The sequence below is a fragment of the Podarcis muralis genome, chromosome 5 (assembly GCF_964188315.1).
Source record: "Podarcis muralis chromosome 5, rPodMur119.hap1.1, whole genome shotgun sequence".
Taxonomy (NCBI): domain Eukaryota; kingdom Metazoa; phylum Chordata; class Lepidosauria; order Squamata; family Lacertidae; genus Podarcis; species Podarcis muralis.
In genome coordinates, this window is record NC_135659.1 from 64,743,614 (window position 1) to 64,768,010 (window position 24,397).

The 24,397-nt window shown below is 43.8% G+C and overlaps 2 protein-coding genes across 2 annotated transcripts; both read right to left on the minus strand.

The window, feature by feature from the left end:
- Positions 1 to 25: 25 nt before the first annotated feature.
- GUCA1A (guanylate cyclase activator 1A) lies at positions 26 to 11,505 on the minus strand. The gene is made up of 4 exons (XM_028734478.2): positions 10,452 to 11,505; positions 2,538 to 2,687; positions 2,128 to 2,218; positions 26 to 1,229 (listed from the first exon to the last, which is right to left on the minus strand). The coding sequence occupies exons 1-4, from the start codon at positions 10,647 to 10,649 to the stop codon at positions 1,078 to 1,080; spliced, it is 591 nt and encodes a 196-aa protein (XP_028590311.1). The 5' UTR covers positions 10,650 to 11,505; the 3' UTR covers positions 26 to 1,077.
- Positions 11,506 to 14,144: 2,639 nt separating this feature from the next.
- Positions 14,145 to 23,423, minus strand: CIMIP3 (ciliary microtubule inner protein 3). Its single transcript, XM_077929056.1, has 3 exons — positions 23,123 to 23,423; positions 19,892 to 19,961; positions 14,145 to 17,712 (listed from the first exon to the last, which is right to left on the minus strand). The coding sequence occupies exons 2-3, from the start codon at positions 19,904 to 19,906 to the stop codon at positions 17,317 to 17,319; spliced, it is 411 nt and encodes a 136-aa protein (XP_077785182.1). The 5' UTR covers positions 19,907 to 19,961; positions 23,123 to 23,423; the 3' UTR covers positions 14,145 to 17,316.
- Positions 23,424 to 24,397: the final 974 nt, after the last annotated feature.

A 24,397-nucleotide genomic window follows, 5' to 3' on the forward strand; every position in this document is an offset into this window, starting at 1 on the left:
CCTAAGTAAATGTGGCTTCACTTTTGTGAAGGAATTAAGCCTCCAGGGCTTTTATCTGTATGGCTGAATTTTAGTGCCCGTTTGCTTCAGACACATTCTAAAACTGTCTCAATTTTCTTAACTGAAATAGCTAGATATTTAGTTTTGCCTGATGATTTCCAAACAAAAATGAGATATAATATTTTTTTTGGCCCAAACCTTATCTGCAAATCTTTGCATCTATCACATATGCAGAACTCTGCATCAGACTGGAAGCAGAATTCTGTGAAATATATTTTTGAAAGACTGAATGGCAACCAGCCTGGTTCACTAAAATAACACATGACTTATTTTGTGTTTCTTTTGATTTGGGGGCAAATCGTTATGTGCCTTGCTTGCATTTTCCAGGCTCCCACTTGCCATTGATGGGACCAAAACAGTTATGTAAAGTCTGACATACGGAAAGGGTCATCACTAGACCCTAGAACCATTTGAGTCCATGAGACTTTGGTCTCTGACTTCAGTGGAACCAAGTTTAGATTCTCAGGAACACATAGAAGATCTTGGATATCATTGAGCTCCACTGCATCTAAGGAGGTCAGCACCTAGGCATTTTTCAAGTTATATTTTTCAATCTTACATGATCCAGCTCTCTCCCAGCTAGATTATATCCCTCACTAGAACGTACAGCCTTCGGAGGCAGTCAAGATGGCACTGGGATTCTTGTGGCACCATTCAGAAATTTCCATCATGCTGGCCTCCTCTACTGACACTGATCCTGGAGGGTTCAGCCAACAAAGCATCTTATTTTTACATTTTAACACATTCCCTTCAGCAGATGTGTTGCCAGTTGCCTCTACTTCCCAAGCAACCTGGACATCTTAAGTACCAGTAACCATTATTCATTGTGATCACAACAGATGACGTCTTCTGATTACACAGAAAAAGGTTAAAAGCTGATACTTTTTTTTCTCTTTAGGGTACTATTCTAAAGCAGAGTCCCCTGGAACCCTTTCCAATTTGTATCCCTGATTTTTGTTTATGCGGTGTTACATATATTTAGCATTTTTCCTTTCCCCTTGAAAAATTCAAATCTGTCTATTCAGCAGCTCCTGCCACTTCCTCGGGATTCTTTCCATCATTCTGGATCATTCGAACAATGTGCGTCAGGTCCAGGCTACGGGTCAGGATGTCAAGTAGAACCTCATCTTTCTGTACTCCGTCCATGAACTCCTCCAGAGACAGCTCACCTGCAAAAACACATAGGATCTCAATTCATGTACTGTATAGCCTAATGTAATGGATGGTGTGGTATCTGTTTTTCAAAGGGATGACATGGAAACCGAATTGGCTATTTCTGCTTCATGCCCACCATTTCTGCCCAAGTCGGAGTTGCAGGATTTTGTTTCACTTCCAAAGAAGAGAGAACCCCCCCCTTCCTTACATCAAGATGTCACAATAGCTGATCAACCTACTTTCAAGGTCTGTAGCATATCAGATCTGAATCCGTTATCTTCACCCCTTTAAATTCCTATTTAAAATCTCTCTACTCAATTGATTTCTCTCTTTTTGACTAATCTCAACCCTGATTAAATTACTTCTTCTCCTGAATAAGCAAAATGTCTTAAGCATCTCAGTGGAGTACATGATTTGCAGACCTCAGGCTTAGTTAACTGACTTTTCCACAGTCTTTCCATAGACCTGCATTGGAGGTTTGTTCCCCTCTCACATTAACATTTTGTTGCATTTCTCAGGACCAACATGCAGTGCAGTGTGAGGGGGGAATAGTTTCAAAGATTCAGAAAAGTAAGTGGAATGTTTGGAATGGAATGTCAGTTATGTCTGCCTTAAAAGCATAATGGTCAGAGGGCCAACAGAAAAGAAGTAGTCTTATTTATTTATTTATTTATTTATTTATTTATTTAGCTAATTAATTTCTTCCTACCAAAGAAATGTGAGGTAGTACCCCACCTCTCTTTGATCAATTTTGGCATGTAACACTGGCGGCCATCCCTCCTGCGCTGAATTTTCTCTAGTGCAAACTGATGTCAATCTGAAACCTTCACACAAGAGTCCTATAGGTCCCAGTCTATACTTTTGGCCTATAAATATCAGGCCACACTTTGGAGTGCATAGAGAAATTCTTACCATCTCCATTTATATCGATTTTATCAAACACCATGTTTGTGAATTCCTCAGCTGTCATTACTTCATTACATGGGTTGATGGTGCGAATCGCCTGCAGGAAATTGAGAACATTTAATGAGCTCAAGTTGCAGAGTTATGTGTTTGCATACAGTAGATGGATTACTCCCCCCCCCCCCCCATGGCCCCTATGTGCGTCAGTGGAGCACACATAAGTCTGCTTTGCCCCATTACGGCCACCCCCACCCTGCCCTCTTTAGGCCCCCACATGTCAGTGGTCATGTGTCAGTTGGACACGTGCAAAATGGTTGCCTCCTGTATTCAAACAGTAAAGGACAACTGTGCCATGGAATCTTCCACAAACTTCTGTCAAACACCATCAATACAACAATTAGCCAAGGAATATAACTCACCTTAATGATGTTTAGTAACTCATCCCTGTCAATACAGCCGTTTCCATCCACATCATACAGTTTGAAGTACCATCTCAGCTTCTGTTCCACTTTTCCCTTCAGGACCAAGCTTAGAGCTGCCACATACTCCATAAAATCAATGTAGCCATCCTGTTGAAACACAAGAGGCAGCTTGTCAGATGCTATGAGTAAGCCACAGCCATTCTTGCTGAATGCTTTTGTGCCTTAAACATTGGATCAACCACAGGGTGCACACAAACAGCCTGGCAAAATACATTTGCAATGAAAATTATCAAAGAGAACTGCTCTTACCAAAACACACTCTTGGAGACCTTAGCCTCATCCTACCGTTCATCCGCTGTCCTTTTTCTGCACACCTCCTTTATGATATTTATATTGCTTCCCATAGGCACTGTTTCTGTGCCTATCAAATACATATCTCAACTTTTGTAATGCAAGTGCAATTACAACCCTGCTTTAAAGCCGGACAGAGGTAATAGTCAATGTTTGCAGCATTACACAGAACATTTACAGTAGGAAAAGGAACTGAAATGGGTCACAAGCACCAGTTCTCCAGTGAATTAAGCTGAAAGCTGATGTTGTGTATGGCATCCTTTTCCACATGGTTTTTGTTTATATGAATTTTACGATGCTCTCAGACAAATAGAAAGATCACTACTTGCTGCCTTTCACAGTTCCTCTGAAGAGTTGGGAGATAAATGAGGTGGTACTTTTAGACATCAACTACCAGGGATGTCTCAAAACACACAATTAAGCACCACACCAAAAGAATGAAGCTTCTGATGGTTTTGCCACCTCAGATGAACCTACTTTCTAGTGTCCTCCTTTTATATAGGAACAAAGATTTCCTAGAGATCTGCCTTTCATGGGCTTATTGACTGCTTATGTATATTGTCTGTACCTCTGTGATTCTCAAGCTGCTGTTAAAATAATGTTGACAAATCACTGCAAAGTTAAGGGAATGATTGTATTTCTACTACAAAACAGCTGATGTAAAAATGGGGTGGGGGTGGGGGGCCCTGGTGGACAAAAACCTTCCAAAATAAAAAAAAGATTTATTGTATTTACATATTTCTTCAAGTTTTTCTGCAGTGGTAAATGAAAAAAAGAATTGAAGGATCCTCTGTGCTTTGAGCTGAATCTGTTCCATAGGTCCATTCACTTCTAAATATCACTGGTGCAATGGCATTTTGGAACACAATGTCAATCAGGAATATATAGATGGATGCTAGAGAACTGTGCTTTTGAAATTCATGCGGCTGCGACTTTTGTACATTTGCTAACCGAAACCTAAGGCTGCAATCCTTGGCAAGAATAACTTGACAAGCTAAATTATTTGTCCAGATTTGTCTCCATGGAGATTAATTTCATTTTGAGCCCTGATTATCTGTATCTTCGTCCTTGTGCTTCATTTTGTTTTGCGATTGTCTGTTGCCATGCTACCTAGAGATTCATGTCTTGGCCAGGACTTTCAAGGTGCTTTTTAAGAAGCTATGTGTCAGGATCAATGTACATTTGCATGCATTATACACCTAAGATGTAAGTGCAGGTGCTATTTCGGAAATTCTGGAATAGTCTGCTCAAATCATGTCTGTATGGACCTGCTAAAAACTAAACAAACGAAAACAACAACAACCACTACACTAGATAGCTGTATGGTTTCATCTCTATGCTTCAATGACAGAACAGTACAATTTGAAGGGGAATATAGATTCCCGTGGGATGTTCTCTTACAGCAACTCAAACTATTTCCCTCTAGATCACAAACAGCTAATCTGATTTATTCTACAGGCGCAAAAGTCAGATTAGGTTTAACAACATTGAACCCAATTACCGGATTGGATTTCCTGCATGTTGATTTATTCATCATGGCTGGGATTCAAAGAACCATGCAGCTAAATTGCACAAGCTCAAGGGGGCTTTCAACTTGCGTTGCTCAAACAGCAGTTATTTATCCCACATGTCATAGCCACATTTGTAACCAAGGATACTTTCAAAATAAGTTGGTGGTATGGCATGGGGGTGGCATCTGCTGTTCATGAAGGAGAAGGGTAAAAAAACCCCACTGGGCCAAGCACAAAGCAGCTCTGTATCCCACTTTGAAAGTTTATTTAGTGTATTTTTGGTCAACCTGGCACACTTCTTGCATTTTCTTCTTTTAATCTGTTGAAAGGGAGAAACAAAACTTCTGCTAACAGAAACCTAAGTCAGCAACTATTGATAAGAAGTAAATTAAAAGCCATGGAATTTATTTTCATACAAATATCCATGTTTGAGTATGCATGTTAGTCGTGTCTTTCACGAGGTCCAGCACTGAGGGCCTTCTGGCGGTTCCCTCACTGTGAGAAGTAAAGTTACAGGGAACCAGGCAGAGGGCCTTCTCGGTAGTGGCGCCCGCCCTGTAGAATGCCCTCTCATCAGATGTCAAGGAAATAAACAACTATCTGACTTTTAGAAGACATCTGAAGGCAGCCCTGTTTAGGGAAGCTTTTAATATGTGGTGAATTATTGTATTTTAATATTTGTTGGAAGTCGCCCAGAGTGGCTGGGGAAACCCAGCCAGATGGCCAGGGTACTACTACTACTACTAATAATAATAATAATAATAATACTATTTCTTCTTCTATTTCATCATCATCATAATTCTCTCTTATCTTAAAGACTCTTATTGAGAAATCAAGACTTGCTTTATATGAGATTTTTGCTTTGGCAAGGCCTGAAGATTAAAAGATCTGGTAATTCTAAATGTGAGTTGCAAGGCTGATTATTCCTATGACGTTGTGAGTAGGAGGCTGGATCTATGGTTATGAAACTGCCCCATGCTGAAAGCATAATTAAATTACTGCACGTGGCAATGCAGGCAGAGTGCAAATGTTTAATCACAGGGTAAAGATGGTTTGGCAGGTGTCACTGCATGAGGAAGCATTCATATGGAAAAAAACTGGTTATTTTCTCATTTCAACCACTGTCATTCATGATTAATTCTTATGCAAGAACAGGAAACAAATCTTTATTTTGATCAACTGTCTATCCCTTGCCTCCAAGAATTTCCATTGTAACTTCTCTCAAAATAATGGGATTGTACTATTTTATAACCAGCTATACATTTTATGTCCAATTTATTTCAATGAACTTTAAGAGCATGAACGTCTGCAGACATCCATTGAGGAAATCATGGATGAAAACTAAATTCACATGGATGTGTGCTCAATGACTTTGCACAACCACTTCCTTAATCCATCAAATCCTAGGAGTTCATTAAATTAATAAAGGCCAAGTCGTGCATCCTTTAATCATAAACACAAATAATCTGATATGGAATTATGGTTGTAGTCTTTAATGTACCAACAGAGATTATGTCCCTTTGAACTGTGTGGGACTTCTACAGTATATAAATATGCTTAAGAACATGCTTCTTAGAAGGCATTAGTTTGACCCATTATACAACAAGTCAAACCAAAGCTCTATTCCACAAATTCTTGCTCAATTTGGTAGTTGTAAGTGATAGCATCTAATGAAAGTTTTATCAAACACTGTGGATTAGATAATCCTGAATACTCGATTCAATGCATAAATAAATTCTCAGATATGCAGAGGGTGAGTGAGAAATATTGGGCATTTGTAAATTATTGTTGGCCCTGTAAGATATATAGTTGTTGTCAAGAATAATGGAGACCATTACTAAAATAAACAAAATGTTGGATACAAAATGGGATATTAACCTATTTCATTTCCAAACGAAGTCCTGCAATTTAAGAAAAGCGCTCTGCTGAAACAAAAATTCCTCACATGTTTGCACTGGGTTCTATATCACACAGGGAACCTTCATAAATTGCTGAAGCTCCCCATTTTAGACCAGGTACCTTAAACTCACGAGGGCTGTAAACCAGAGGATAGTGACATAGTAGAAAGGTGAGGCTTAGTGGAATCCGCCCTCCTCACCTTCACATGTTTGCTCACATGTAGAGATGAACAGAGATGGAGGAGAAATGCAATTCAATTTGCATTTAAAGGTGAATCTACCTAATTTGCACTGACTGACTGAAACAATACAAGAACTGAAAATTCTCTGAATGTTCCAGTGCAGTATAAAAATGTATATATTAGGACAAAATGTTCATAAAAATTAATATATTTGTGAAAATGACATACAAAAATGCATTATATTAGAGGAAACTGCTTTGTAATAATGGATTATATTGGGGAAATTGCTATGTTTAACAGGCAAAATTGCATAAAAACAAATGTATCTGAAGAGAAATCTGCACTGATTAATTTTCCTGAGAATTATTTTTTTAATCACAAAGTTATATGGAAATCTGGAGAATAGAATTTAAGATTGTAAAGAAGAGGAACCGAGAGAAACAAACAGATTTGCCTGTTCCTAGATATGGACAAATCTGTCAGTTTCAGTTTCTCCTTTTTTTAAAAAAATCTTAAATTCGATTTGCCACATTTCCACATTAGTTGCACTTTTTTTTTTTAACATTCACCTAAAAATTCCTCAGCCTTTTAGCATGCCTTTGTCCTAATATGCACATTTAGAAGGTGCAAATAAGCTAGGTTCACATTAAAATGAAAACAGAATGAAATTTCGCATCCATCTCTACTTAGACACAAGTAGAACAAATGCCTGATTAAAAATTCATTGTTGCTTTTTGTGAAAACTGAAGCAGGAATTTAATGATAAGGCCATTCTTTTAAACAAAATTATCATTGTCGGTTTGAATATTTGTAATTGATAATTATGAGCTCTGTACCACAAGATGAAATGGATAGAACCATTTTTCCAAATTGAAATGTCGTTATTAAAATCTATCTTTATTAGAAGCAATGTCCGGCAAGCTCTTACCACAACAAAAACGAGACAATATATCATTTAATCGTTTTGCCTGCGTAACTTTTTGCTTTGAAGTTAAAACTCAATTGAGGGACTAAAGAGAAAGTCTGGAATAATTTTCATTTGGGGTGACATTTCATGGGAGGCAGATGGAACAAAACATTGCCTTCCTGGGACATTCTCCAATTGTTGAAACTAAATAGCAGGTCTCCTCAACAGGAAATATTATACAAAGATGGGGAACCTGTGGCCCTCTAGCTATTGTTGGACTATAGCTCCTATTAACCTTGGCAACTAGCCATAGTGGCTGCAGACAATGAGAGGTGGAAGGCAAAACTTTGGTTCGGCATCTCTAATATCACGTGACCTTAGCAGCACCCTTTAGCCTAAAGTAGTTGAGGTAAGGTCAGTTTTGCTCTGTAGACTTCTGTATAAATAGCTCAAATCCTAATACTTTCAAATGACTGCGGACAGTGAATAGATGTTTCGCATTTTCAGGCGGAGAGCTACAGTCCTCTGGTGGAAAGTAATTGGGGGTAGCATTCCAAAGGTTTGTGGGCCAGGCCCCAAAGTGGACAGAACCAGAAACACACACAGCCACACACACATGATCACACTAACCTATGCACAAACACAAGGGATGACTGCTTAAGTGCCAAACAGCAAGGTTTTTTTAATGACTACAGAGAACACACACACACCCCAGACACACACTGAACACACAAGCACACAGCTAACACTCACTTTTAACAGAGACACACACTTAACTTTTATAATTAATACAAGGATGCACACTTAACACACATTTAAGTGCACACACAGGTTCAGCCAAAGTTGGGCACTTTTAGCTGCATAGTGATGTCAGTGGGAAAGTTAAGCAGTTACTTAAAGTATTTTACAGTAAAATCAATAAGACTATATAGTACTCAATTTTGGCTGGATCACTCTCACACTCTACATCTTTTTCATCTTTCATCTGTGGGAAGACTAATATCTGGGGGAGCCATTCTTACACAGGTATGAAGCATTTGGGGTCAGTTAAATAACCTCTTTATCCATTGTCTCTGATGATACTTTTCAGACAAAGTTCTCTCTCCCACTCTCTCTCTCTCTCCTACGAAATACTCTCTAATAATTAAAAACGACTTTCTGCAAGCACGGGATGTTTCTATCATTTAATATTTGTCCTAAATATTTCACAGTTGAACACTGCTGAACACTGTTGCCCCGTTTTTCTAAAATAACTAGGGTGGTGCAGAGAGGTATAGAAAAGGCTTACAGACTCTGTGGTTCAGAATTTAATGAGCTACAGAATAACTGATCATAATCCATGTCTCTATAACTAACCTTCACTTCTCTGGCTCAGTTACTGGTTCAGTCCTTATATGTCATTTTGGCATATAAGTGGTATACAAATTAATAAATAATAAAATAATAGCAATTCTCAATTTGTCTTTGGCTATCCACTGAAAGAGCCTCATTAGTGACAAGGCTTTTAAAAAAACCTCATTGGAGACACCCTGAAAGAGCACCTTTGCAGACCCCCCAAGTGTCCCTATTTTCCAGGGACAGTCCTGCATTTACAGAAGCCGTTCCGGTTTCTGATCTGATCTTGGAGTGTCCCACTTTTCCTTAGGATGTCCCTATTTTCATCAGACAAAATAGTGGAGGGTATGGTAGAATGTCCTTATTTTCAGCAGGTAAATGTTGGAGAGTATGCGACCTCCGAGCCAAGGAAATAAGTAACTACACAACCTTTAGAAGACATCTGAAGGCTGCCCTGTATAGGGAAGTTTTTTAAAATATTTAATGTTTTGTTATGTTTTTACATATGTTGGAAGCCACCCAGAGTGAGACAACCCAGTCAGATGGACAGGTTATAAATAATAACATCATCATCATTATTAAATAGGATGTCCCTATTTTCATCAGCGAAATGTTAGAGGGTGTGCCTTTGCTGCCATGAATCCAGTGCTTCCCTGCCAGTCAGGAGGACAGGTGAATAACAACACCCCACCTTAGCATACCATGCCTAAACCCCGTTCATTATCCCCCAAATTATCTCCAGATGAAATCATCTTAAATGATTTCCCCAACCCAGATCACCCCACAACACAATTTCCCTCAAATTCATTTTATATTCAGAAATATTTGGGGCACTTAGAAAAAGATTTGGGATCCTTACAGCTCCCCTGTTAAACGGATCTAGAACACATCTGACTTAAGAGTAAAGACAGGGCTGCCTCCTTTGACATCTGCAGATCAATTCTATACTTAACACATGCTGAATGACAGCAGGAATTGACCCTAGGGCCTTTTGCCTAGAAAATAAGCTTTACATGCCCCTAGGTCCTGAAAGCTTCTTATGCAGCTTTGCTCCTGGTTTGCCAGCACTCCACATGTGATGACCCTGTATCAACTCCACTGATGTTAAACAGGTCACTGTCGGCACATAATCAGAATAGCAGTATTTTTCATGGGGCAGCAGTAACCAATATTCCAGCTCCCCCTGAAAAAGGCTTGGAGAAGATCACCAGACTAAAATGAGACTAGAAGCTCCTCAGGAGTGTTGCGTGATCAGAATATTCAGAGCATCAGCAGTAATAGGAAATTTGCTTTGCAGATGCAGGTAACAAGAGTTTTTTTGTTACAAATCTTAAGAAATGCTCATGTGATGGGGTTCTGGGTGCAGGACTTTGAAAACGCAGGCTTTGAAATTTCCATCTAACCCCGCAGTAAAGGTAAATGATTAAACTAGCCATAATAACCAGACTACTTCTGAAAAAGATCCAACACATACAGCACGTTCATAAGCAGCAATTCAAAACTGAGAAAGGCACATTCCATTCAAAAAAATAGAAAGTGTGCAATATCATAAGACAGACAGAAATTACTGTTCTATACCAAGCAAAGTATAAACGGCAAAGATAAACACTGTGAGGATTATTCATAGATGTTATTTCATAGTATTTTAGATAAGAACCACATGTTCTTATATGTATGGGCATTACATATGTAAACAGAATGTTGTCTGACCGCAGCTAAATACCCACCTTATTAAAGTCGAATGTTTCAAACATCTGCTCGATGTATTCATTTGATGCTGGAGTCAGGTTTTTCAAGCCAAAAAACTGCTTGAACTCATGCAAGGTCAGCTGACCGGAGGGACACTCTGTCATGAACTTCTTGTACCACTGGTGGCACTCGGTAGCGCTCAGTTCCTCAACAGACTTTCCATCCATGTTCCCCATTGTAAAGCAAAAGAGGTGAGCACGTCTCTCAAAAACAGCAGAGGACTTCTAGAGGCTTCCCCCTTGTTACAATTCAGAAGCAGGCGGTTTGAGATTTATAAGGGAAAGAAAACAGCAAAAGGCTTGCTAAAGAGCGGGGATGATTGGGGGAGCTTCCTGAGAAAATTTCACACTCTGATGGAGTTTTAAAATTGCAAAAGCCTCTTCAAAGAAGCACCTGATGTTTAAGTACCCACTAAATCCTCCTCCAGCCAATGAGAGAAGAGTCCTATGATGGGATCCCAAAAGGGGCATGGGAAGTTCAGGGCAAAAAATAGAAAGGTGGTAAAATGGGAAAGCGTTTGGCAGATTATGGGACCCAGGAGATTAAAATGGCAGGATTTACCTGAAGACATCGTAAGCTTCTAATCCACTTCTCTTTTGATTCTATCAGCCATGTGCAGATATGGCATACAGGACAGAATGAGCTCCATACTTTGACTATGTGCTGTATGAACAAGTACTTTATCTGTCCTGAATCTTCTAACATTCAGCATCATTGGGTGTCCACAAGTTATGAGAGAAACTTTACTTGGTCCATTTCCTCCAGGCTATGAGTAATTTTATGAACTTCTATCATGTCACCTCAGTCTTGTCAACTTTCTTGAGAAATACTGCCATTTGATGTGTTTTCAGTCCAAAAAGAAAACATAAGCCACATTCATTTTGCAGTAAAGCGGAGGTGTGTACATTTGAGACAGCCATGGTATATACATGGATGACAGTGTGTGATAGCTTCACAAATAGGAGTTGGGAGGGTTTTCTTCTTCTTCAGTGAAGGGGAAATCAAACAGGGAATGCTCATCTGGAGAAGACATCCCAGCCCCCTCTCTGGTGTGTACAGCAGCATGCAAACAGACTTGAAACACAGTGTGTGTGGGGGGGTAGACCTTGCTGTATTTTAAGCCAGTGTTTCCCAACCTTTTTTGGGCAAAGGCACACTAGTTTCATGAAAAAAATCTCGAGGCACACCACCATGCCAGATGGGGAAAGGTCACTTTTTACTTATGTAAAAAAAAATAAAAAAATAGTAACTTCCAACGAATTCTGTAGGTCTTGTTTCTGAATCATTAAAGCTGCATTTGGGAAGGATTCGTAAGGGCGCACAGCAACTCAGTCCCACCAACTCCACAGCAGGGTTCTCAGGTTCAGTGAAGGGCTCCCTCAGGGGGGCACATATATACACCTGGGCTCCCGAAAAGCTACCGCAAGAGCCCTTCAGGAGTTCACATAGCGCAGGCCTGAAGGCTGCAGCTTCCTACTTAGCATCCCGCCAGAGGAGGAAACCTCAAGTGGTCGACCTGTTTTTCCCCCCTCCCGCCTCCCTTTTGGAGTGCAGAGTTTTGAAGGCCGGCATCAACTCCGTTTTCCCGGATACTTCCCGTTCGAACCGAGGGCTGGGTGAAGCAAGGGCGGCGCTGCGCGTTTTACCTCCACGGCGCAGGGGCTCTGGCTCGCCTTCAGCCACCGCACGACAGCGCTGGCTGCCACTTCGTCCTGCAGCAACAGCTCCAAAACAGCCGCCATGCCCACCTCTCTCCTCCTCTAGCACTACCGCGCGGGCGAGCCTCTGGGGCGGGCGCACAAGGAGCGTGGGCGCCACTCCTCGACGCCGTCCCAAAAGCCGCCAAAAAGCCCTAAAAAAAGAGGAGCAGCAAAAAAAAACACACCACACACGGGGGGCGTGTTCTAATTCGCTTCTAACTCCGGGTTAGAGCGCAGCACGTGGAGGATGGGTGGGGAAAGAGAGAGGAGGCGCACTGATAGAACGCCAGGCACGGGGGCCGCCAGGGAGAGCCAGCGCGCGCCCCACCCCGGACGCTCGCGGCCACCGCCGTCCCTCCCTCCCAGGGAAGGCGGGATTAGAGCAAGCGCCCGGGCAGCAAGAAGCGCGCGCGCCGGCCCTGCCCTGAATCCCTCAGAACCGCCAGTCTCTGGGAAAGTGGGCGTGGCTTCAGAACTCTCAGGCAGCAGCGCCCGCCGCCCGGCAAGGCTTCCCATTGGGAGGCGCGAATGCTAAAGTTTAGTGGACGGGGATTGGCGCAAATATAGGCAGGGCGGGCTGAGAGGAGGAGCCGCCGCCGAGGAGCAGCGGCACCAGCAGCGTTTCCTCTCCCCCCTCCCCTCCCGTGTCAACAAGCGGGGCGCCTGCGCCGGGGGTTTGCGCGTCAGGCAGGCAGCCAGGCAGGCAGACGGCGAGAGCCCCACGCTGGGCGGCCTCTCCTCGCCGCCGCCGCCCCGCCTCTCGCCGCCGACTCGCCCACCTCCCTCCCACGGCACACCAGGCAACGCCTGGCGGCACACTAGTGTGCCGCGGAACACCGGTTGGGAAACACTGTTTTAAGCTACTAGTGTGTACATAGCCTTCATCTCCCCAAGTCATACTTGTATCCATCCAACAGGGAAAAACACTAAGCTGCACAGCCCCATTTTTTCCAGCAACCCAGTGTGAAAGGGAGATGTCTTTCCACATGTCAGCTTTCCTCTTTATTATTATGAGGAATTTGTGCGTGTTAGACACCCTAAACTCTTTGGGACCAGTAGGTGTTAGAATTTAATCAAGGCTTGGAGTGTTAAAACTGGAGGCCAGAGCAGTGTGTTTTAAGTTGTGCCAGACACTTTTAACCCCTGGAATCAGCAAATGTTAAAAGCTAATTAAGCTAGGCTAACTTTCTCGTGAGGGGCTAGCATGGGGGATGAGCAATTAAGAGGACAAAGGATCAGAGGGACTCAGTATGAGATGGCAAATGGTTGGGACAGCCTTAAAGCAGAGCTTAGAGAGGTTAGAGTTAGAAGCAATGTGAGTTAGGAGTTATGTGATTGAAACGCAAAGCAGCAGGCAGCTGCAGCAGCTGTGCTTGAGTCCTACCCTAGGGTGCACCTCTGGGGAAAACAAGACCCTCTTGGAGTGCTGACACTATGAACTCCTCCATTGTAGGCTCAGGTTGTATAGATTTGTGAATAAACCATATAACATAAAAAGACCATAGTCTCAGCTGCGCCACATTTCCAAAAGGAGACACGGACCCTGAGTAAAGTACCTGGAACCTCCTAGAATCTCATTCCGCTAAGAGATTGTGGGTGGCCTGCAACTTTCTTCTTATTCTATTTCTATTCTGCCCTTCCTCCACATTTTGTCACATATCTGCTTCAGGCCACACCTGCCTAATGCTCCTCACCACTTCTGTATCAGTTCTGCCAGTGCTTTTTTCCTGGGGGGACACAGGGGCAGTGGCATAGCATGGGGGGTGCAGGGGGTGCCGGCCGCACCGGGCGCAACATCTGGGGTTAGGGCAAATCCATGGGTTAGGGGGCGCAAATCCACGGGTTAGGGGGCGCAAATCCACGGGTTAGGGGTGCAAATTACTTGCCTTGCCCTGGGTGCTGACAACCCACGCTACGCCACTGCACAGGGGGACGCATACCCCTAAACATTTTGTGAATCTGAGTTTGGCCTCATTGAGGGGCAGTATTTCAATATGAGTAGGAAAATTAGAGTACTCCTAAACATTTTTTAAAGAAAAAAAGCATAGAGTTTTGCTTCCCAAACTCATCTCCATTGCTCATTTCCCATTTGTCTCTATCTTCACTACATTGCAGTTTACCCTGAATCAGGAATGCTTTAAAGGGTGGCCTAGCAGGTCCGAGCTCTGAATCTTTTGCACCAGCCCAGTCTCCTGCCTGATTTTTCTCCATTTTTAAAAGCACAGTGCTGGTGAGGCCCTGGCACTTGCCATCTGAATTGGTTCACTTATACATTAGCACACGCAAACGATATGCACATTGGTGTCACTGGCCTGTGCCTGGATCCTTGAAGTGCCTAGAAAAACTCCTGCCCTGAATCTGATTGAAATATTATTAAAATAGCAACCGTAAGAGCAATCCTATGCACACTTTCCTGAGATTTACATGTATATTTCTGCGTATACATGTATAGGATTGTGCCATTAAGTCACCCACATTTTCCAATGATCGCATTGTTTCATTTATTGCCTTATATGCCCACATGGAATGCTTTCCCAGCAGCACCCCATAGAACTTAAAGAGACAAATACATAAAATTATAGAAGATCTCAGCTAGCAGGTCTTGCAAGAATCCATGAAAACTGAAGCCAACTTTTGCCAAGAAGTTTCTGGGTTGCCAGAGCAAAACAACGCAGTTCTAAATTCGGTGAGTCTTGCCACTTCCGCCCACTCCCCCAAAACCCTGGATCTCTGTTGTTTGTTCTATATGTTTCTAGAAACTGTGTCTTTGGAAAGAGCAAGTCAGATCAAGGAATCAGTTGCAGCCCAGTGCAAGGCAGTTCGTGACACACTTCTGCAGCTTGTGTAAGTGGATTAATATTAAGGACGAGGAGGAAACACCTGTTTATAGCACAGGAAATACCATGTCTGCTAAGCACCAGGGATAGCCCCTACGCAATTAGAGGATTTCAGGGGATTCCCTCCTATCTGCTGCAGACCCACTAAGTGTTGAAATTCAGCAGTTAGTTAGCCTGACCTAAATTTGGCTTTTGCTAGAAGCTCCTCTGCATTGACACATCTAAGGATTTACTTCTGATCATCCTGGGCTGCCTTCATCTCTTTCAGAAAGCCCCTTGGCATTTAGCCTGTTCTTTCAGAGATAGGGACAGTTTTAAATTTCGCTCCATGCAATGAGTCCAGCCGGGGTTGTTTTTTGCTTTGGGATCATTTCAGTTTCCCTAAAATAAACATTCCAGCAGCAATGGTCACTTACATAACCTAGCCTGGCATAAAATGAACAAGTGTGGCAAATGCTCCTTAGTAAGACTCCTGAGCTGTCGTAGAACGGTTAGCAATGCATGAATGTAACTTGCCTGTGTCCATGCAGATAAAGTATCAGGACTGAAATGCATACTTTATAGTGTGTGCAGCAGGCAGCCCTTGTGGAACTTCTTAAAATAACTGGACCTGGATAAAGTGCAACCAACTATGGATGCTTTCTCGTGCTACTTCCTCCTTGCAAATAGGGATGTGTGGGAACCCAATGACATCTGCATGAAGGAAACACAGCATCAGCATAACATCTAAAATATCTTCAGCCATGTTAAAGCAGATGGAAAACACACATACTGTAAAACAAACAGAAAAATAAATAGCTCAGCATTTGCAAGAGGATAGAAGCTGGAGACTTCCCCAGCAGGAGTCATCCTGACTCCAGTTTCATCCTCTACAAAGTGAGTGCACACCTAGAGGTCCCAGGCATTTGTGTTGTTGTGTCTTCCTCCCCCCTGCAGTACTTAAGATGTCCTAATTGTGTGGGCCCACAAATAATTTTAGACTCTGGGCTTAATGCGCTCTCTCTCTCTCTCTCTCTCTCTCACACACACACACACACACACACACAATCTCTTCACATGGTAATCTGTATCATTTCACTTACATCCAAATGTGGTAAGCACATACTGATTCTGCCCCTCAAATAACATCCCTGATAACCAAGATGTTTCTGATACACACAAATAGGTTGTGTAAAGTCCAATGTTCTCAACGTGTCACTAGACTACAGCAGAGCCTTATTTCAGGTGCACCCCAGGTTTCAAGAGAATGGTGGATACTTCTTATACAGTGGTGCCCCACAAGACGAATGCCTCGCTAGACGAAAAACTCGCTAGACGAAAGGGTTTTCCGTTTTTTGAGTCGTTCCGCAAGACGAATTTCCCTATGGGCTTGCTTCACAAGACAAAACGTCTTGCGAGTTCTTGCGAGTTTGTTTCCTTTTTCTTAAAGCCGCTAATAGCCGCTAAGCCGCTAATAGCCGTGCTTCGCGAGACGAAAAAACCACAAGATGAAGAGACTCACGGAACGGATTAATTTCGTCTTGCGAGGCACCACTGTATAACAAAGCTGTGGAGATACACAGCCCTGCTGCAGCAATGACCTGTCTGCTTGCTTAGGATACTGTGGGTTTCCCTCTCATGCTTCCACCTTAACATCTTTGCAAATTTCCAGATCGCTAAACTGGCTGCCTACCTTCTTCACCTGCCTTAGAAGTGACATCTTCAGCTCATGAAAGTCCATTCACATGCTATACCAAAGTGGAGAAGGTATAACAGAGTTGTGTATCAACCTTCCCTGTTCCAGTGGCTGTTTGAAACTCAGAAGACAGAACTCTCCATGCGTGAGATCCAAAAGCCCCCACTGACACCCCATGTTACAGCAAAACTGAGGAAAGTACAGCATAAATTATTTCTGCTTCTGCCCTTACCATTACTGTGGGGAACAAAAACACAGAGTGCATGAGGCCACAAGGATAAACGGAATCTCCTCAACAGGCTTTGCATTTTGGTGTTTTATTCACAGTTTTTGATCATCTGCTTTGCTACTTTTTGCATTCTGCTGACTCACGTCAAAAGGTGGAAAGCCAGGTGCCTTTATTGTTTCTCTCCAGGATGAGCCTTAGCTTAAAGTGCCAACTAAAACCTGGGTTTTGGTACCCGCTTTATAGTGGCACTTGGGTGACTTCGTTGCAAATTATCCCAGAAGCTCTTGTTAAGGCAGATCTGCTTCTTCTGAAGTTCCTACAACAATCTCCTTCTGAGTGGCCTTAGAAAATGAGTGAGCTCAAGCCTCTGAATGGAAGTCCCGGGTTAACTGCATGGCGATTTCAGTGTTTTGAGCTTGCTGCAGACAAGCCTGGCTTCTTCCCAAAAATGGGTTTCCACTTTGAGAAATCCACTCTTTCAACATCCATCACCTTCCTTGTGTGATCTGTGTCCCGACAATACCGATAACCGCAGGTGGGTTTTTGCAAAGTGTAAAATGGTGTGTACGTGTTGGAGTAGTTAGGGTTGTAGAAAGCATATCTGAGAGACTCACGCTTGTGTCCTCCAGGATGGAGGACAACAGGGACATACTGAGAAACTAAAGCCTGCTCCATCTTGTAGCCCAGAGCTACTGGGAATGGCTTCTGATGCTTGTTTGCAGCAGCTTTGGCTGCATTCTTCTCCTGTGACATCTTGCAGGCACAGATACATACTTTGGGTTTCATGGGTGCCTTGGTCTGTGAAGAAAAAAGCCACATGGAAGAAGGACATGTTGAGTCAATTTGTTATACAAGGAACTGCATGAGCCCCCCCCCCCCGGATATCTAATTGCCCCCTCCCCACAAATCAACACCTCTCCCCTGGCCCAATCCTTAATTCATATCCAATTGGATTAGATGAAGATTTAAAAGCATTTTGAACTTAACATCAACAAAAAGAATAGAGATAACAGGAAGAAAATGCATCTTTCCAAACTGAAGGTATGGAAATTCCTCTGATGATAAGTGTGCATAAGCATACATGATTTTTAAATAAACAATAGCCAGCAATCTATAACCCAATTGTCTCTTTCTTCAGTTCAAGTGCCGGTTCTATTAGTGCCAGTCATTTGGAGAGAAATATTTGTGTGAGAACTATTTTTTAATTGTTACTTAACCAGCTAGTTCCAATATAGCTGCTTTATTTATTGCCAGTGACACCGGTGCTCCAGGTAATTGTTGAATGGAAACCTGTGTCGATTATCCTGTTTAAACTCTTGACGGCACTTGAGCTTATTTTTAAACTCTGTTAACGGGCTTTCTACTTTCCATGATGCTCTGAGCTCATTAGGCTGCATTATTTTAGGCCTCTAGATCTGGCTCTGTCCATTGGCTTGTAAAGCTATTAATCCTGTAACAAGGGGAATCGGCAACCATTCATGTAAATCACTGAATGTCTATGACGCCAAGGGAGTCAGTGAAATGAAATAACCAACAGTTTCTTCCAAACAGGGGGACAGAGCCTTCGGCCTTTTTTAGATAAATGGTTTACCAAGCAACAGATACATAGGATCCAGATTTCTTCTTGCAAGGAAGCTCTTCGGTTTCATAAAAAGTGCACTCATGATACAATCAGCTATCCCAGTAGGGCTTCATTGTCTATCAAAACACACCAGTTGCCTCTATTATTATTTTTTTTTTGGGAGACAGACCCTCTTTTGTGGCACCTGTGTCTGAGAAACCGAATCACTGGCTGTTTTGTCCCCATTTGCCTTTTCAGAAATGTTCCATTGGAATTTTTTTAGTGTGAGATGCTAAGAGCAGTCGTTCTTTAGTGTTACTGCCCAGTTCCCCCAGAATTTAATCATTAATTGGGGAGGTGGCTACTAAACATGATGCCTAGGTTCTACTTTCACTGTTGGAGACATTCTGCTTCTGAATTCCAGTTGTCGGAAACTGTAGGAGGGGAGAGTGACATGGACACCTGGTTGGCCACTGTGAAAACAGGATACTGGACTAGACTGGTCACTGGCCGGATTTAACAGGCCTATTCTTATTGCTATACATTTGGGCAGTGCTTTTTCTCTAGAAAAGCCGGTACTCACCACAAAGTTGTTACAGTAAGTGCCACACTTTTTAACAAGAGAAAAGAGATGCTGGTACTGAGTGTACCCCTCCCCCCGAAAAAAGCACTGTGTTTGGGGGAAGCTGGGCAACCAGTAATAAAGTTTCTTTGGATATGAAGACCAACTGGCCACATCATGCCCTCATGGGCTTTCCAGAGGGATAAACTGGGTTGCAATAGCTGCAACAACCAAAAGAGAAAAAAAATGGGCCTGGGCTAGAGAACAGTTAGCTGAAAACTGGAGGGGAGATGCTACAAGAACTGGGGACATAGACATGTCTTGCTCTGTAATGAATCCAAAGCTGTGACTAATGGGGAAGCAAGATCTTTTGGGGCTATAAGCCCCTCCATCCTATGCTCAGGTTGTATATATGTGTAAATAAAACCATATAACTTAAAGAGACCATAGTCCCTGCTGTCTTTCCAAGGAACCTGAGCCCCAGGAAAGTGCTGGTATCCCTGGAGTCTCACCACTTGGAGTTTGGGGTGGCATGTAGAATAACGTTTTTATGAGAAGGATTCATCTATTCTCTGGTGCAAGCAAATGTATGTACATGGGCACTAAAGCACAATCTGCAACTTCACACGCTGCAGCTGGGAGGGTACCAACTGCTGTGGGACAGTTCTACTTTTTGACTGTTTATTGAGCCGAAAGAACAAACACCGGCATATTTTAAATCAGGCTACAGCAAAACCTCCAGCAATGTCTAATAATGGGTATTAGGCAGTAGTCTCTGTTATGAAAATAGAATTATTGCAAGCATGCCCCTATTTTTGACAGGGCATGCTATACCAGAGCAAATGGTCACTTACTTTCTGCCTTTGCATCTTTTAAATCCAGGTGGCTAATGGAGTGCTTGAATCTCTAGGTGGGCAAGGGTGCCTGCAATAAAAAATAAAAATAATTAAGAAGGCCAAGTGTGCAGCTTGCACACCTCAGAAGTTTGCTTCAAATTATAGCACAGACACTCTTCCATTCCAATTAACCTCTGTCTCCAGAGGCCATCCCAAGATATCAAGTTTCAGAGGCTGGGGTCTTCCTGACCTGGCAACTCTAGAAATAAGTCTTCTATATAAATGCAAATTTTAAATTTGATGTCTCAGCTGCTTTGCCATCACTAGCATGAAGCTCTTGGAAAGTGGACCAGAAGGGAAATAGCCTCTTGGGCTGCAAACGTTTCCCCACCCTAGCTCTAGTAGAACACTTACACTCTGTAGAATAGCATGCCATGATTTTAACGTTCTGAAGAATTATTTCAAAATCCATAAGCTGAGAGGGATGTGTACCTTATGCTTCCCTCACATGCACCCAACTGGAACCACGTTCAGATACCGAAAATAATGCTGAGTCACTCCAGTAAGAAACACTGAGATCGGCTAATAAAGAAGATAAATAAAGCAAAAATAAAATAAAGCCAAATTTCAAAGATTTTCCCCTCCCTTGTTTCTGTTTTAAAAGTGCTCCATAGGACCCAATTGCAAAGGAAATGGTTCTCAGCCTTCCTGTATTCATTAAAGCTTCTCATAGAGGCGCAAAATATTGGGTGTTTCCTCACACGACATATTTTCCAGATTAACTAGAAAGCCGTCTTGTCAACCCTTTTCAACGCCTGCGGCAACTAGTAATGTGCCCATAAGAAGTGACATGGGCAACAAACCTCCCAGAAACACAGGGATGAAGTCATGGGAACTAAGAAATGATCCACACCAGGATTATAAATAAGGCTGTCACCTTTTTTACTGGCCCGCTGTGCACTCCTGCGCCTGCAAACGCACATGCAACTGCCCTAATGCAGTTGGTACATTTGGAGTGTTTGTGCCAGTCTCAAAATGGCTGCCATATCTTAAAGGGTAGAAAAAGAGATGGCCACAAAATGGTACAGGCGTGTTGGAAAAGGCACCTATATCAGCTAGTGCAGTGCTCACTCCCAGGGAGAAGCTCTGTGCCCTTCTTCCGTCCAATGAAATGTGGGCATGTTTAAGGAGAGGCTGAACCAGTGCAGAGAGAAAATGAGCAGAGAGAGCAAACAGTCTCCCATGCACAGTGGATTTCTGAGGGGATGTTTGCAAATACCGTATTTTTTGCTCTATAAGACTCACTTTTTCCCTCCTAAAAAGTAAGGGGAATGTGTGTGCGTCTTATGGAGCGAATGCAGGCTGTGCAGCTATCCCAGAAGCCAGAACAGCAAGAGGGATTGCTGCTTTCACTGTGCAGCGATCCCTCTTGCTGTTCTGGCTTCTGAGATTCAGAATATTTTTTTTCTTGTTTTCCTCCTCCAAAAACTAGGTGCGTCTTATAGAGCGAAAAATACGGTACCCTTCACAGGTGACACAGCAGATTCTGGTGAGCACACTGGTTCTGGTGCCCCAAGATGCTGTCTTGATGACCTCTGACCAAGTGCACATTTAACATAGAATTCACCCCCACAAGGGGATTCTGATGGCTACCAGCTCAGAAGGCTTTGAGGAAGGACAGAAAAATTTCATGAAGGATACCTCTGTCAAGAGCTATAAGCTGGTACGGCTAAATGACACCTCCGTTTTTCAGATAGTTTGTTGAATTGCAACAGAGAGGTTCTAGACATTCTTAAACCATCAGCTCCCTAGCTTCCAGAGTAACCTCCAGGCAGAGTTCAAAGGGAGGGCAGAGATCAAGCTGAGAAACAGCCTGAATTACACCTCCAGGTCGCTCTTCTCTCGACTCCATCTCATCATTTTACATTATTGATGAGTTCTATATTCTTTCCTCGCGGTTCCTGCATTTGTTCTTTGCCTGCCTCTGCTGAAGTGCTTGTTATAGACAATGTTTAGGTTCATACAGTGGTACCTTGGTTACAGACGCTTCAGGTTACAGACTCCACTAAACCAGAAATAGTACCTCGGGTTAAGAACTTTGCTTCAGGATGAGAACAGAAATCGTGCTCCGGTGGCGCGGCAGCAGCAGGAGGCCCCATTAGCTAAAGTGGTGCTTCAGGTTAAGAACAGTTTCATGTTAAGTACCGACCTCCGGAACGAATTAAGTACTTAACCCGAGGTACCACTGTATTAGGTTTACTGTTTCATCACCTGCTTTATGGGAAACAAACATGCCGCTCGACAGCATGGATCAGAATCTTTGTGACCAAGAAAAACCATCCCTGGAGAGATCAATATCACGTCCACACTGGCACTTCTCCTGACCTTCATATATCTTGGTTTCATTTGCACAGGGATCTATACATGTACACTCAAATTTATACATGCTCCCACCCCCCAACTGCACTACAGCCACAGTACATAAAAGCAGGGTCCTTGTTGAGGGTATAGGGCAAAATAGACCTTCCACCAACTATTTGATCCAAAATGCCTGTGGCTGTAAATATTGAGTCAATAAGTTGGTGGCTATCTAGACTGTTGCTAGCTGGATCTTTCCCCCATGAAGGCAACACAGTTCCATAATTCCCACCACCTGGTGACTCCCAAAATTCCATACAAGTATGAATGGATATACGGAGAGCCTGCTGGATCAGACAGGTCAGTGATCCATATAGCCCAGAATCCTGTTCTCACTTTGGCCAAGCAGATGTCTGTGGGAAGCCAACAAGAAAGACCTGAGAGCATCAGATCTCTCTCTTTCTGGGGTTTCCAGCAACTGGCATTCAGAAACACACAGACGGTGGTTATGAGCCACTAGCTATCCAAATGCACCATTCCTTGAGCTCCACCCAATAACTCTTCTAAATACAGTCCCTCCTATGGGGTCCCCTCTTTCCCATCCTGCGCCTAGCTGCTTCCTTTTTTGCTGCCAGAGAAAACCTCTCTGTGTTTGGGCATTTTACACTATGGGAAGACAAACGTCCTTCCTATGCATTCCAGATAAGGTGGATTTGAGTTAGGCACGTAGCCCACGTCCCGCAGCGGCTGGTGTTCCGGATAAGCTGCTGGACTGGACACCTTCAAGGGACCGGCGTTGGCGCTCTCCAATCCTGGAAAGATGCTCCAGGGACTCCCTCGTGGGACTCCGCCCCTCTCTCCTCGGAGCCCAGCAGCCCCGCCGCCGCCTACCTTCGAGGGAAGCCTCCCCGCGGTGTTCTCCCGTCGCGTCACTCGGCAGCTCCTCCTCCGCCACCTCGCGATTTCCCTAAGCGCCGGGAAAAGCGCCGCCCGGGAGGAGGAGGGAAGGCTGGGCCGCTGCGCCCGGGCGCATGGTGACCTTCGCCGCCTGGTGCCGCCACCCTCTGCAGCCCGGGAGAGCGCGGCGCCGCGGCCTGCGGGGACGGCTCATTGTGACTCGGGCAGGGCGTCAGCCGGCCACGCAGAGCCGGGCGATCCCTAAAAGGGAAGCGAGCGGCGGGGCGATCCTGGGGCGAGGGATCCCGTGGCCGATCGGGGCTTGGGAGGAGAAGCGCCCTCGCCTTGGGGGAAGCCACGTGCGCGACCCAACTCCAGGCTCGGCGCATGCGATGAGAAACTCCAGACATGCTCAGAGACAGTTTTTTATTTTATTTGAAAAAACCGTATTCTAGAGCTAAGGCCAGTTGGTCTGAGCCTACTCCATGGATGGGTTTGAAGCCAAGTCAGGCGTCGTTGCCCGCCCCCTCAAATCCGTAGTTCTCTTAGGATGCCGCGCAGTGGTGCTCGCTTGCAATGTGACGTTGCGCCCACGTGTTTGCTCCTACGCAGCTCGCTATTCAGCGGGAAGCTGCAGGGGTACATTGGGCGAGCCCTTAATGAACTTTTTGCCTCGGTCAAAGGACATTCCTTACGTGCAGCAAACGTGCTGGAGGCGTTAAGTCACCTTAAGAGTGTTTGCTCGAATCAGGAGGCATTTTGCGCTAACTTCCATGTTACTGCACGAGGAGTCCGATGTATTGGATAGAATGCGTGCTGCTGGACTTGGACCTGGGAGAAATAGATTCACACAGCCATCCACGCAACACTTACCTCATGTTTCTAATACTGTTAGGCAGAACAAGGGAACAGATGGGCAGAGAGCAGCACTGGACAACAGGGTGTGCGCCTAAAGCTGACCTTAGGTGTGCTGCAGGACATGCTCCGGTTCCCAGTGTTGAAATGAGATTAAAGCTACCAGTCCTGTCAGCTTTTGTAGGTGGAATGGCAGGAAGCGGTGAGAGACACCATCTTCTCTTGCATCAGGCAGCAAAATGTCTTCTACCTAAGCCTAAGGCGTGGCGGCAGCAGGAGGCCCCATTAGCTAAAGTGGTGCTTCAGGTTAAGAACAGTTTCAGGTTAAGAACGGACCTCCGGAACGAATTACGTTCTTAACCTGAGGTACCACTGTACAGTTCTCAACACTACTGTCTAATAACAGATGTAACT

What these genes read in the sequence shown, in the direction of transcription:
- GUCA1A (XM_028734478.2), bottom strand. Translation starts at nt 10,649, where the DNA reads ATGGGGAACATGGATGGAAAGTCTGTTGAGGAACTGAGCGCTACCGAG. An exon ending in AGTTACTAAACATCATTAAG is followed by an intron (nt 2,219 to 2,537) that starts GTGAGTTATATT and finishes AATTTCCTGCAG; the next exon opens with GCGATTCGCACCATCAACCC. An exon ending in AATCGATATAAATGGAGATG is followed by an intron (nt 1,230 to 2,127) that starts GTAAGAATTTCT and finishes GTGTTTTTGCAG; the next exon opens with GTGAGCTGTCTCTGGAGGAG.